Below are 14983 nucleotides of genomic sequence, written 5' to 3'. Positions count from 1 at the left end.
GAGCACATGTTTTGCATGCAGAAGGTCCCAGGTTCATCTCCAGGTAGGGCTGACAATGGAAAACCTGAAGCACGGCTGCTGGTCAGTGTAGGCAATACTGAACTAGAAGGACCAGTAGTCTGGTTTGATATAAGGCAGCTTCCTGTGTTCCTGAAATATGGAAGGCAAGGTAGGAACAGTTGCTGCTCTCTAAGTAATACCCTGAGACCTCCCACCATTTACGATCTGTGGCTTTTCAAAAGCCTTATGTAGTTCCATTCTAACGAGGCATCATGAAGCTGAGCGATGAGCTCTGCTGGAGCTCTCAAGAAAGAACTGGCAATGTGCCCTACAATATTTTTGCCTTTCCATCCTCTCAGCAAAGCAACTAGCAGGCTGTATTCTTGTGCAAATATTTGACACGTAGGTTGCAGCCTAGAATTTCTGTTGCACGCATCATGCAGAATTCTGAGTTGCAGTTCTAGGCTGCACCACTTCCTAGAAGGGTGGACTTTAGAATCACAGAATCAAAGAGTTGGAACAGACCTTGGGGGTCATCTAGTCCAACCACCTTCAATGCAGGAATACAGTATGCAGCAGTCCCAGACGGGGATGGCGTTTTCAGCACCACACTAACCAACTGAGCTATCCATGCTTTTTTTCAAAAGGAAAAGAAGCAGCATTCTGTGACGCACAATGTTCAGTGCCCTTAAAGGCACGCTAACCCCTACACCATACTAGCTCTGATACATTAGTCCCGTCCCACTCCCAATACCATTTTGGGCAAATTAAAATCTTTCAATTTTTGTCTCCCCCACCCCCCACTGCAGTTCACAGAGGAGAAGTTTGGCCAGGCCGAGAAGACAGAGTTGGATGCCCACTTTGAAAACCTCCTGGCCCGAGCAGACTGCACCAAGAACTGGACGGAGAAAATCTTACGTCAAACTGAAGTCCTCTTGCAGCCAAACCCTAGTAAGCACCTCTTTAGGTTTTGGAGAAATTGATCCATTGGGTGTCATGGGTGGGGGCCCCCTCGGCTCTGTCAGAATCTGGCATGGTTTGGCAGCCCCAGATGTAAGGAGGAAGAAGGAGCACATGATGTGGGGCCTGGAAGGCTGGCATCTAGGGATGGAGAGAGGAGGTCCTCTCCTTGTAGTCCTTGTCGTCGAAGAGGAGGAAGCAGATCTCCCACCTCTCTCCACCACCCTGTGCAGAGCTCCTTTCATATTTGCCGCTAGCCCCAAATGTTGTTTTGTTTTGCTTAAAGCATTTCTTAACCACACCTCATTAAAGAGATTGCAAGGCAGCAGGCAAAAGCGCACGCACACACACAAAAATGAATCCGTGCAGCATGTAAAAGCCATTTCAAGTAACACAGAACCATAATGGATGACCGCAAGCCCAAGATTTAAAAACATGAAAAGCTTAAATACTGTATTGTGGTTTTGTTTCGTAAAGTAAAAACAGCAAGAAATCATCCAAATTGGCTAAACAAATAGGTGGGTCTCCAACCCACTTCCAAAAAGCTTGTAAAGTCTACAAGCCAGCCTTTCAGGGGTGGGGGGCATTCCAAAGTCGGACACTGTCATAGAGGCACTTTTCATTGTACAGTCATACCTCGTGTTGCGTCCGCTTTATGTTGTGTCTTTTCACGTTACGTCCCACAGCAACCTGGAAGTACCAGAATAGGTTACCTCCGGGTTTCGCCACTTGCGCATTCGCAGAAGCACTAAATCACGCTTCACACATGCACAGAAGCACCAAATTGTGCCGCACGCCTGCGCAGATGCAGCGCTTCATGTTGCGGGCATTTCACGTTACGGACGGGCCTTCGGAACAGATCCCGGTTCATAACACGAGCTACCACTGTACAATTAAAGAATTAATCTAAAAACATTGGCCATCCCTGCTGAAGTGCCTGCGTCACTGGCTCTGCAGGCTTGACTTCTCCCCAGAGATACAAGATATTTTCCCAAAATTATTTCAGGACCTAACAAAATCTCTTTTTTCCCACCCACCAGGTGCCAGAGTTGAAGAGTTCCTTTATGAGAAGTTGGACCGAAAGGTGCCCTCTCGGGTCACCAACGGGGAGCTCCTGGCTCAGTATATGATTGAGGCAGCCAATGACTTTGGCCCTAATTCCCCTTATGGTGAGTTTTTTGGATGTAGTACATAGCTTTTTGGAGAAGATGAGGGTTGGTGAGCCTCTTGTCAAGCCTCACCGCCATTGTATCTTCAGGGATGTGCAGAGGACTTGCGCGTGGAGGTTGGCGGTTGCTGTGAAAAAATGGCTGGCTAAACAAGCCATACTAAGTCTTCGGACTGCCACTACTCCTGTCCATAAAACAAATGAGGCAAAGCTATTGTTGGTAGCCTCTAACTCTCCAGCAGGCCCCAGCCAAAATGGCCAGAAGTCAGGCACAGTGGGAGTGGCAGACTCTCCAAATGTGGGTGGCCTTTTCCTGGTCATCCTGTGACAGAGAAGGCAAGTTTGGGGTCCCCTACATCCCTTTTGCTCATCTGAAGAGTTTTGCTTCCACAAAAAAACCAATAAATGTTCTTTTGCCGCAGCCAGAACCTCCTGAAATGTGTACTCTCGGACAATCAGGCACGAATTTGCCTGTTCTCTCTGCTCTGGTGCTCCTCAATTTGATTATGTTGGGTTCTTGCAAAATCCATTACGGCCCCAAGGCTCAAGTTAATGATCTCGGTCTCCTGTAATTGCATGGTGATCACACCCACACCCAAACACCGGAGACTCCACGCAACTCCCTTTAGCCCATCCAAATGAAAATGGCTGCAGTCTGGGAGTGGTGCAATATTGCTTGGGGATGTAACCTCCTTCTTCGGCCTGTAATCACTGCTCCCCCTTCACATTATTGCAACTCAGCCAAAATCAGTCTAACTGAAATAACTATGCAGTCTCCTCCTGACTAACCCTTGCCTTAGTTTCCTGCCTTCCTGTTACTCTCCCCACCCTGGCTAAAGCAGGGGTGTGACTCCCTGCCTGATTCCTGCCCTTTTCTTTTTTAAGAAATATATTATTGATGTAAATCACATGAATCAATACAATAAAAACAAACAGAAGTGCAAAAAAGCAGTGCACTATATTTGGGAGCGACAAAACATTAAGTTGGTAAAGTACTTAAGCCAAATTTCACGTTGTACTGGAGAGATGGAATCCTGGGCATCCTCATTTCTTGTTTATAAGATATAATCCCATCAAACAGCATAGGATTTTTTTCAGGATCCTCCAAGCCTTTATGCAAGTATTAAACTCTGCATTTTTTTTAATTACAAACTGAAAGTCTCAAGTTCTGCAAGGTTTTTCCATATGGGGACCATTGAGCTTCCAGCAGCTGCCAGTTTCCATGTCAAGAATTCCTGAGAGTTGAAACCTTTCAGTTTATCAACCCATAGATTTAGTTAACAAAGCTGTGGTGAAGTTGGAATGGGATGTTTGAGTATTTTGGTCATTTCTTGGCAATCCATCATCCAGAATTGGAATACTTGTGGGCAGCTTCACCATAGATGGAGAAAGGTTCCTTTCCCCCCACAATCCCTCCAACAGCTATGAGGAGATTGTGACATAGAGGCAATTTGTGCTCGTATGTAGCGCCACCCGCATAGGATTTTTATGGAATACTCTCACATGAGCTCAGGCAGACCTGTATGGTTTGGGTTATTACAGCGCGTATACCATTTAGAATATTTTATTTGCATGTTGCAGGCCTTTCTTCCATATAAGTTTAAGCTGGTATACTGTAAATACCTACTAATTTTGCACATATACCCAACACCAAACCTTTTTTTGCCCTTTTGCCCTTGAGCTAATAAAAGTGCCCTGAACCACCATTGTCACCTCTTGCCTGCGGAGAGGTGGAGCTGGCCTGACGTTGCCCAGGCCAGCTGCCTGAAGTCCCTTTGCTGTGTCTTCTCTCTCGCAGGGAAGACCCTCATCAAAGTTGGTGAAACAGAGCGGCGCTTGGGCGGAGCAGAGAGGGACTTCATCCACTCTGCCTCCATCAACTTCCTCAGCCCTCTGCGCAATTTCCTGGAGGGTGACTGGAGAACTATTTCGGTAAGTGGCGGGGGCTCGGAGGACCTGTTTTGCATGGAGAAGGTCCCAGGTTCAGCCCCCAATGGCACCTCCAGGTAGGGCTGATGAATGTCCCCTGCCTGGCACCCTGGAGAGCCACTGCCAATCAGGGTGGACAATACTGAGCTAGGTGGACCAATGGTCTTGTTCAGTATAAGGCAGTCTCCTGTGTTCCTGTTTAATTCAGTCCGCTCTTCAGAACTCTGAGGGCTAGAATCTTTATGCTTAAGCAAAGGGCTGTAGCTTCTGACTTAGGGGAATTGTTGCCTAAATCCTGGAAAGCCTCTGCGAATCAGTGAAGGCAATATTAAGCTAGGTCCTGACTCAGTAGAAGACAGCTTCCTATGAGAAGGCCAGTTTTGTGGCAGTGAGAGAGAGGAGTTGACTTCAGAGACATTTTCAGAGAGATGAGAGGGGGTTAATTAATGTCTAGGAGGAATTAAATAAATGCTACGATATTTTCCGACCAAGAAATAAGTAGTGTTAGACCGGCATCTGTGCCACGGGTGGTTGTCAGTCCACCGGTGGAAATCAATGGACCTAACTTAGTCATGTTCATTCATTTCATTGGCTCTACTCTGAGTAAAACTTGGCCAAATACCACCTCAGTCGGTTCAAAGCACATGCATGCCCCCCCCAAAGAATCCTGGGAATTGTAGTTTAAGAGCACTGGGAATTGTAGCTCTCTGGGGGGGGAGCTGTTTTAATTCCTGCTTGGTTTTATAGCTTTTAATTGGTTTACTTTTTTCTTTCATCTTTGCAAACCACTTAGAGACTATTGCAGTTGGGTCACTTTAGAAGAGGATTGGACGCGTTAATGGGAGGCAGATAAGGCTATCAATGGCTACTTGTCACAAAGGCTATTATGCTCTGCCTCCAAGACCAGAGGCAGTAACACTTTAACACAGCAGTTTCTGGAAACCACAGGAGGGGAGAGGGCTCTTGAGGGCTTCCTATTGGGGCACCTGGTCAACCACAGAAGGCTGGACTAGATGGCTCCTCTTTAGCCTGATCCTGCAGCCAGGCTCTTCTAATGTTCTTATGTAGCTATGCAGTAAGAAAAATGAGCCTTTTTCCTTTTGCAATCTTGACTCTTCTCCCCACCCTTCCCTTCTTCCTTCCCAGAAGGAGAGACGGATCCTGCAAAACCGCCGTCTAGACCTGGATGCGTGCAAAGCAAGGCTGAAGAAAGCAAAGGCTGCAGAGGCCAAAGCAGCGGTAATGCTCCTCTCCTCCCCACTTACTTCCTTGTTGACAATCCTCTTGTGTGTTTTATCCCCCCTCTTTCCCACCCACGTAGTCTTTTTACTCATGCCTGCATGTGACAGATTCCAACATGTGCTCTGCTACTCCACCCCCCTCTGGTGGGCTTGAATCTCTTCTGAACTGCATGCAATGCATCATCTAGGGAGGGGAGGAAGGGTTAGGATGTCTGAACTCTCCTCTCTCTTTCCCTGACCCCCCACCACCACCTACCTGCAAGCCAGAGTGAGTAATAGAAAAGTTTTCAGCGGGTTGACACAGAAGGTGCCTGTTGAATCTCCAGTGGCAGAGAGTTCCACAGGACTGGGTCAATGATAGTAAAGGCTCAGTTTCTAATTGTTGTCAGAAGAGCCTCACAACTAAAGTGGTCCCTGAGGCACCCTGGACATAAGTGGTTCAGGGCTCTTTGTACATTAATACAAGGACCTTGAACATGGCTCATTAGTGAGAGGCCAGCCACTTTTTAACTCAACCAATTACCCCTGCCCCATCTAATGTGTCTGCATTTGGCACTTGCTATGGGATTCTGCATCTAAAGTCATACGCGCCTAGGTGGTCCTTCAGAAAGCCCAGTCCTCTAAGTGGGAGGTGATAGGATCTAGGTTGCAGCACCAAGTGTGGGCTGGGGTGTGAATTAGAGTAGCTGAACTCTTACTTTCCTCCAGGAGGAGGCAGATTCCTGCAGAACAGCTGGAATGAAGTTGTTGGGGGGGGCGAGGTGTTTGCACCTCATCTCCACACCCTGCATTAAAAATGGGCAAGTTGAGTTTTTTGGTACATAAAACAGGCCAGGCACGCAATGGAGAGATTGAATGTCACAGTCAGCCCCTTAACTGATCACTGTCATTGTCGGAAAGGCTTGACCCCAGTTTTGGGCTGAGCAGTGGTTGTTCGTGGGACTTAAACTCTTGACCACATTTAATGCGTCTTGAGTTTTATGTTACATATTAGCTGACGGGGGGAAAGGGTAGAGCTGGGATCCAGTGTCACAAGGAGGCTGTGCTCAGTTCTTCCAGCCCATACTGGTTGTAGGAAAGAAGCTGTTGGCCGTGGTACCAATAGCCAATTCCCTCCTGCAAGAGTCAGAAGCTAGAGGGGAGGTTTAAACCAGGGCTGTGTGTTGCACAGAGGAAAACATTCAACCAATGTGGGTGGGGACTTGTGGCCCTCCTGGTGGGCTTAACTCCAAATACCATCAGCACCCAACTAGCATAGCCAATAGTCAGGGATGATGGGAGTTGTAGTCCAACAATATTGGGTGGCGGGGGCACAGGTGTTTTAACAAAAAGCAAAACCGACCCAGACATCTATAAATGCAATAATGCATTTAACATGATGTTGCTTCTTTATTCCACCTTACCCATTCTGTTCCAACAAAGCTTCAGGTATCTGACTGGCTGATTCCACATAGGTTGTCAAGAACCATTAGAATACTAGGTTGCCAAATACACAAGTTGGCCCTAGTGCTTCTGGTTCTTAGGGTTGCCTGCTTACTAAAAACCATGACAACATGAACCATTTTTGTAATAATAAAAAACCCGCCCAGTTTCCTATTTATACCACACATACACACACCTCTGGCTCTCCAGATGTTGGGACTCCTGACTCCCACCAGGTTAGCCAGCAGGAACGATGGGAGTTGTAGTACAGCAATGTTTGGAGGGCCAAGGTTTCCCGCTCCCCCCTCTCTGCAAACTGAGTGCCTGTTACAGGGTGAGGCCACATTCTAGCCAACCTCTCTGATAACAGCACATTTTGTCAAAAGTCTCGTCCTGTTTTTTCTAGGGCTTAAAAATAATAATTGCAGGGGATTGGGAGGTTTACACTGAAACTGTACTGAGTACGGCGCGTAATAAAGTGGTTGCAGCTGCCACCTGAGCAGGGAAAGCAATTGTGTGAACTTGCCTTTTTTGCTAGAACTGAAAAGTGTTTGGTTTGAAGCACCAGCTTCTCTTGTGTTCCGACCCCACACCACCCTCTCTCTGGGGCTTGCCTGCCATTATCCCTCCCCTATATCCCTCCTTGGTCCCCAGCCCTTCAATAGGAGGAGCCTGAAAGAAACACACCTCCATCCCACCTTCTCTTAAATCCAGTCGCCCAAAACTAGGGGAGGGTGGATCTGACCATTTCAGCTTTCACTAGGGGTGCTGTCAATTTCTGCTTGTCTCTGATTCCTGATATTTCCAGTCTTAAATCCAGTTCTCCACTTTTCCACATCAATATGATAATATATATATTTTAAAGTCTTCGTGAAAATTCAGCAGCATGAAATTTTCATGCAAATTTCTCATATATATATATATATATATATATATATAGGGACGCGGGTGGCGCTGTGGGTAAAACCTCGGTGCCTAGGACTTGCCGATCGCATGGTCGGGGGTTCGAATCCCCGCGGCGGGGTGCGCTCCCGTCGTTCGGTCCCAGCGCCTGCCAACTTAGCAGTTCGAAAGCACCCCCGGGTGCAAGTAGATAAATAGGGACCGCTTATTAGCGGGAAGGTAAACGGCGTTCCGTGTGCTGCACTGGCTCGCCAGATGCAGCTTGTCACGCTGGCCACGTGACCCGGAAGTGTCTGCGGACAGCACTGGCTCCCGGCCTATAGAGTGAGATGAGCGCACAACCCTAGAGTCTGGCAAGACTGGCCCGTACGGGCAGGGGTACCTTTACCTTTATATATATATATATAGACTTTTGCATATTTCCTCCTCTTATAACGCCACCTTTTTATGCTGCATTTCACTAATACATGCATTTATCTATACACTCTTGACCTCAGTAAATGGCTTTTTGTACACGTTACTAGGCTGGAGAACTGAATTGCAAAATTTGGATAATTTTTGAAGGCCGGGTGTGTTTCAGTTTGCACACCGTTTTGGAAAGTGCAGATTTGGTAACATTCTCCTTAAACTGTGAACTGAATCTCCCTTCTCTCCATCTGTATCCACAGCCCACCATCCCTCCCCACTGCAGAATTGCAAACCTTCTCCCTATCTCTGACTTCCTTATCCTCTCATAGAGCTGATTTTGCCATCCAAAGCAAATTTCTTTCCTGCTCTCCTGAGTTGACTCTTTCCCTGTCTGTTAGTTTCTTTCCCCTCCTAACTTCTGAATCTCTTGCCTTTTGTGTTGCTGATGTTTTTGTCCACTAACCTCTCTGTTCTGTCTTTTTTTTTTTATTCTGTGATTTTGCTCAGTGTGAGGGAGATGTGAGTATTATATTGTGTTTATGGTGCTGTGACGTTTTGACCTGAAATGCTTCTTATTGTCCCACTTCCATCCAGAAATCTTTTTTTTTTTTAAAGAGAGTCCCCTTTGCCCAGTGGGGACTTGCCCTGGAGAATGCACTTGAAATGTGTGTGAGAGAGAGAGAGTGTGTGTGTATGTGTGTGTGAGAGAGAGAGACCTGCCTGTGGCAGAAACAGCTGACTGGCTGATTTCATCCACAGAGCCTACAATCATTTCCGTTTTCCAAAGCCTTTTTGTAAGTGTTTGCTCAAGAGGCAGAGTTTTGGGGTGGGGAGAGGAGAATGGCAGTCAGGGTGGTGTGTGTACCTGTTGCGATACAGTTTTGTTTTGTTTTTAAGCTGCAAAATTTGACTTTCATTTTAAAGTCAAGTTTCTAGTCCTTAATGGGTACAAAGATACTTTGGTGGGGGGGATGCATTTTTCCTGGGTTGAGATTTCTGTTTCAGCACCTTCCCACTTTGCTCGCTTTGCACAAATTAGGCATCATGCATGTTTGCATAATCTGGGCAGATCACAGAACTTCAGTGCAGAATTCTGATAGATGTATTATTATTATTATTATTATTATTATTATTATTATTATTATTATTATTTATTAAAAAGCCAGAGTACACACAGCCCTGGTGTGGTTAAAGAATGTGTGGATTATGTGTATGATTTATCATGGGAACTACAAGGTTATGGTTCTCCAGCTATAAATAATGGGCTGGATAATGGAGGATCAGGGCTCAGACTTTCTCGAAAAGGGTATGAGCTTTTTGGAAAATTCCTGCAGTGCTGCGCTGTCTGACTGCATTTTGAGCTACCAAACTCAGCCTTTTTCTCCCTAATCCAGGTGTGGGGAACCTTGGCCCTCCAGATGTTACTGAACTACAATTCCCATCATCCCAGGCCACTGGCCATTCTTCCTAAGGCTAATGGGAACTGTAGTTCCACAACACATGGGGGGACCCAGGTTCCGGACACCTGCCCTAATCCTTGCAGCACAGTATTAAGGGGGATACATTCTCAGGCTTCCCACACTGCCTCTTGATCACTGCTTGCATATGGTGGCTATTGGCACGCAAAGAGGCTTGCCTCTTCCACAGCTCCTATTTTGCTGGCATGAAGCGGCTTGCCTCTTCTGCAGTTTCCTTTTTTTGTTTGTTTTGCCAGAATGGTCATTGTGGGTATCTCGGCTAGACTGCATCCTTGAGCCACAAGACTTGGAGAGGCTCTCAGATATATATCATGTGCAGTTAAAAAAGAGAAAGCATGGGCATGACCTCAGGATTCCTGCTCTTGACAATGGGCTCCCTTTCTCCTTCTGCCGCTTCCCTGTCTCAGAAATGAGGGTTAAGGTGTTCCAGACATCCTGTTCAAGAACATCTTGCTAGGTTGCTTATTGCTGCCTCTAAACCTTACCTGAATTTGGGCCCTAAGGGTAGTCACCTTCCTTTTCCTATAAAACTGGTATTTTATTTTTGGCTTTGTTGCTGAGGGTTGTATATATACAATTCACTGATGTGGGTGTGGGTGTTCTGGGCAAAGGTCAGAACTTGAGTGCTAGGTTTGGCACCCAAGAAGCAAGTTTCTCGTCGCTATTGCTTTGAAGGCACTGGTTTGCGAGTGTTTGGTGAAAACTAAGGAGGGTTTTGGGGGAGGAAAGAACTGCTTTGCTTATCCGCCAATCTCAGCAGGAAAAATATTGTGCAGATTTGATAAATATTGCCGGGGGTTTCCTATGCGTTTATAATTTTATGCAGGCTACAGTATACTGACTCCCCTTGGCTGTAGAAATTTATGTATATTGATGCAAAACTTATAAAATGATAGCCCTGCTCACTAGACATTTCTGCTCTGCAGATTAAGCATTTCTCGTTGATTTTAAAAGTTACTCTTAAGTCAGGGTTGAGTTAGTTGTATCTGCTTAATTAAATATATGTTGCCTTTTTGTGGTTGGAGGAATCGGTTGGGGTAGGGGTTACGCTGTGCTTTGTCATCTTTCCTGGCTAAGTGTTTTAAAAGTAATTGGGTGCTTCATGACTGCAGTTGGGTCAGAAGTCTTAGTGAGGGGCTGCCAGCCACTTGCACTGGCTTTTAAACTGACCATGGTTGTATTCCATACACCCGAATAAATGAGGAAGCATCTGCAGCAGAGGAGCCAAGACTCGGGGCTGTCCAGAATGCTGCCTTTGCAGTGGCAAATGTGCTCCCGCAAAATACCCTGTCAGGTTTAATGACACAGTAAGGGACGCGGGTGGCACTGTGGGTTAAACCACAGAGCCTAGGACTTGCCGATCAGAAGGTCGGCGGTTCAAATCCCCGCAATGGGGTGAGCTCCTGTTGCTCGGCCCCTGCTCCTGCCAACCTAGCAGTTCGAAAGCACGTCAAAGTGCAAGTAGATAAATAGGTACCGCTCCAGCGGGAAGGTAAATGGCGTTTCCATGCGCTGCTCTGGTTGGCCAGAAGCGGCTTAGTCATGCTGGCCACATGTCCCGGAAGCTGTACGCCGGCTCCCTCGGCCAATAAAGTGAGATGGGCACCGCAACCCCAGAGTTGGCCATGACTGGACCTAATGGTCAGGGGTCCCTTTTCCTTTAAGGGCAAAGCAATTGCACACATAATTTTCTTTGTGTTTGTGTGTCTGTCACTCCCCTTCCACACTCCAAATGCTCTCTCACAAACTCTCCATCCAGCACTGAGTTTTTTGATCTGGACAAAACAACCCTTGCTTCTAGAGACTCATTCACATGAACTGTGATAGAAGGATTCCTTACTCTGAAGTTGCAGGCTACTCTTCAAACACCCCTTATGATGTCTTTGCTGTGGCCCATAGCAAATAGGAGCAGTTAGCTGGCAAGGGGCTAAACCTCTCCCCTTTGCCCACTGCTGTCCTGATAAAGTCCCTTACTGCCTTAAAGGAGCTCATGAGAAGGCCTCTCCAGAATGAAACACCACAACCACCCCATTTCTATCTAGAGATTTATGCCATCTGCCACCTGGTCACCAAAACGCCTTTCTGTTTTGGGTGCTTTGGGGTTCAGCTGATTGTTTTGCCCCATTTCTGCCTGGCTCTGGCAGTTTGGGAGGAGAACAGACTCTGATTGCCCTGATGGATGTCAGAAGTCCTGGGTGCGCCTGGGACAGATGTTCCACACATACTTACCCCACCAGGTGGTCTTGCTCTGCCCCTGTTCCTTTCAGAAGGACTTTCACTGCAGCATGAGAGTCCTGGTGCACCAGGCAAAGAACGGGCATCATGTTTCCAACAGCGGGCAGCCCAATCCTTTGAGGAGCCCACCCAGCACAGGGATGAAGGCAACTGGTCTAACTTGTCTGCCCTTAGCACTTGAATTCAGTGGTGTATGGATAGCTCCATTTACTATCTCAGCTAATATCCACCGACAGATCTATTCTCCATTATCATACCTAATTTATATCTTAGGCCATCACTGGGAACTTTCTGGAAGGTTGCAGGTTGGGGGTGCAGCAGCCAGATCCAACCTATAATTGACAGATGGATAAATTGGACAGTTTCCCATTTCCCCCTTAATAACATTATCATCATCATCATCATCATCATCATCATTATTATTAAAATAATTGCATATTTTGTATGCAGTTTTGCCTGATGTAAAATATTTGGCAAGCATCATTTTGATAGCCATCTTCAAATATCTGAAGGGCTATCACTTAGCAGCTTGTTTTCTGCTGCTCCAGGGGGGTGGGGCCCAAACCAACGGAATCTAGTGACTTTCTGAGAGTAAGAGCCATTCAGCTGTGGAACTGGCACCATTGGAAGGCGATGGACCCTCCTTTGTTTGAGACCTTTAAATAGAGGTTGGATGACCACCTGCCATGGATTCTTTAGATTCTTACATTGTGATTTTTGCAGGGGTTTTTGACTAGATGACCCTTGGGGTTCCCTTCCAACTGTATGATTCTGTGAATTTTCCCTAAAAGAATATTTTTGGGGGGTATATTGCTGTTTTTCCTTATATGCACATTTTTGGGGTTTTTTTGTTTGTTTTTTGTTTGCTTGCTTTGGTTGGAGAACTGCATCATGCAGAGAAGTGTGAATTTTAAGGACAGCTGCATTTTATTTTGGAAAAACGCAAGTTCACATTGAAGTGTGAACTGAGCAAATTTCAGAGGGTGGGATTAATCTCTAGCACAGGGGTCTGCAACCTTTAAGACAAAAAGAGCCACTTGGACCCGTTTCCGAAGAAAAAACAACAACTGGGAGCCGCAAAACCATTGCGACATTTAAAGCATGCGCGCCGCTGCCCTCCGATCTGACAGCGGGCGGGAAGGTGACGTCGGGACGGTGCGTGACTAACGCACGCACCGCCCCCATGCGACGTCACAGCCAGTACAGCGCCCGCCACAGTGAGGAGTGTCGGGGCGCACAATGCGTCTCCTCCCCTCGCTAGTATCCGCCCCGGAGCCGCGGCAAAGATGTAAAAGAGCCACATGCGGCTCCGGAGCCGCGGGTTGCAGACCCCTGCTCTAGCAGTTGAAATCTTTGGGGAAGGAGGCGCCAAGTCAAAAGGTAGGCCTCATTGAGTGGAGTCCCCGTTGGTCCAGCGATAGCAGGCATAGGCAAACTCGGCCTTCCAGATGTTTTGAGACTACAATTCCCATCATCCGTGACCACTGGTCCTGGTAGCTAGGGATGATGGGAGTTGTAGTCCCAAAAACATCTGGAGGGCCGAGTTTGCCTATGCCTGAGCTATAGTTAGAGGAGCTTGCTAGAATGTAAGAAAAGCCCTGGAGCTGGATGAGGCCAAAGGAGTCCCATCTGGTCCAGCATCCTGCTCTCACAGTGGCCACCCAGGTGCCCCCAAGGGAAAGCCACAAGCAAGACAAGAGTGCAGAAGAGCACTCCCCACCCCCCACCCAGTTTCCAGCAGCCGGTATTTTTCAGAAGTATTTCTGCTTCCAAATGTTCCCCCGGAGGCCCTCTCTCTCGCAACACAAACTGCAAGGAAGCCTCTAATGCTTCTTACAGGAAATACCTGTCCCTCTAGTTCCCCCTTCCCCACCCAGGAAAAAAGAAAGCCTTCCATTCACCCTTCTGCATGATCTATACGTGAAATTCTATTCCCCCTCCGTAGGCTGTGCCTGACTTTAACGAGACTAGACCACGTAATTACATTCTCTCCGCCAGCGCATCAGCGGTAAGATCAACTCTCTCCCTCATCTCTTAGACAGTTTGTGCTTTAACCTCTTTTTATTTCTCTCTCTCCTCCCCTTTCCCTTTCCCTTTATCATCCTGGAGCAAGCCTTTTACTGCTGGTTTTCAACATTTTAACGTAATGGAAGCTATCCAGGACTGTGCGCAGAGCTTTTTAGGCAGAGGAACCTGAGTTCTGTCGATCCATAGGCTGAGCAGCTTGTTTTATTATATTATTATTTGCAGTGTTTATACTTTATTGTTTATTTTCTGTTTAACAAAATTCGTACACCGCTCGATTGTTTTGTTTTTACAAATCTCCCAGCGGTTTACTAAGAAAAAGAAACCTTAATTGATAAACCATTAAAGTCAGGAGTTGCTAAATAAACCACGTGCAGCCTGCAAAAAAACAAAAACAAAATCACTGTTCTAATATGGTTCCTGTCCTCTTAGGCTCACAAGCTAAAAAGAGACACAACACACAAGGAAAAAGGAACTAGAGGGAGGAGGAAAAAGCAAACTGTAGCACAAGCTCTATAAGGTTACAGTTCTTAAAGTTAATAGTGATATTATTGGCGTTCTAGATAAAGAGCAGTCCCTCCCCAGATCAGAACTAGGAAGAGAGCAGGTAACAACACCCAGGGTGGCAGGATAGAGAAACATTCTTAGGAATGATTGCCATGAATCTGCCAGGGTGCTTCCTCTGTATCTTTTCCTTCCAGTCCAGTTCTGAGCAGGGGATGCTTTTTCTGGGCAGCTACATTGCCAAGTGGGGGATTTGAACCCTGGTCCACAGGTCCTGGTCCTCATTTAATCTCCACAACAACCCTATGGCGTAGGCCTGGCTGAGAAAAGGGGGGAGGTGACTGTTCCGAGGTCACTATCAGTGAACTTTCTTTATGGCCAAGTTGAGTAGTTGAATCCTGGTCACCCAGCCTGACACTCTAACCACTGCGCCACACTTCTCCAGGAATAGCAGAGGCAAGACTGGCAGCAACGAACACTGGCTTGTCTTGGGCTCAGCCGCTTCCAGGCCCACTGTGCTACAACTCTCATCAGCCCCCAGCGTCACATGGCCATGCCAGCTGGGTCTGATGGGAGCTGTAGTTCAAAACATCTGCCAGGAGGTCCACCAGGTTGATGAAGGCAACTTCTGATCTTCCTTTCTCTGTTCACCTCCTTCAAGTTCCCTTCAACGGGCGGAAATATTGCTTTCTGCTGGACAAGAGCAGGCA

The 14983-nt window shown here is 46.9% G+C and overlaps 1 protein-coding gene across 7 annotated transcripts in view; it reads left to right on the top strand.

The window, feature by feature from the left end:
- SH3GLB2 (SH3 domain containing GRB2 like, endophilin B2) overlaps nt 1-14983 on the top strand; it is a 50169-nt gene that overhangs the window by 19076 nt on the left and 16110 nt on the right. For 4 of the 7 annotated variants that reach the window (XM_077922572.1, XM_028714344.2, XM_028714340.2 and 1 more), the window contains exons 2-6: nt 810-951; nt 2001-2129; nt 3927-4060; nt 5204-5296; nt 13690-13752. In XM_077922572.1, coding sequence (XP_077778698.1) covers nt 810-951; nt 2001-2129; nt 3927-4060; nt 5204-5296; nt 13690-13752 — 561 coding nt within the window. The remainder of the gene's footprint in view (nt 1-809; nt 952-2000; nt 2130-3926; nt 4061-5203; nt 5297-13689; nt 13753-14983) is intronic. The other 3 variants (XM_028714347.2, XM_028714346.2, XM_077922573.1) reach the window with 1 other exon arrangement.

This window comes from Podarcis muralis, chromosome Z, assembly GCF_964188315.1.
Source record: "Podarcis muralis chromosome Z, rPodMur119.hap1.1, whole genome shotgun sequence".
In the NCBI taxonomy this organism is placed as follows: Eukaryota; Metazoa; Chordata; class Lepidosauria; order Squamata; family Lacertidae; genus Podarcis; species Podarcis muralis.
This window is presented reverse-complemented; position numbering and strand designations above follow the sequence as displayed.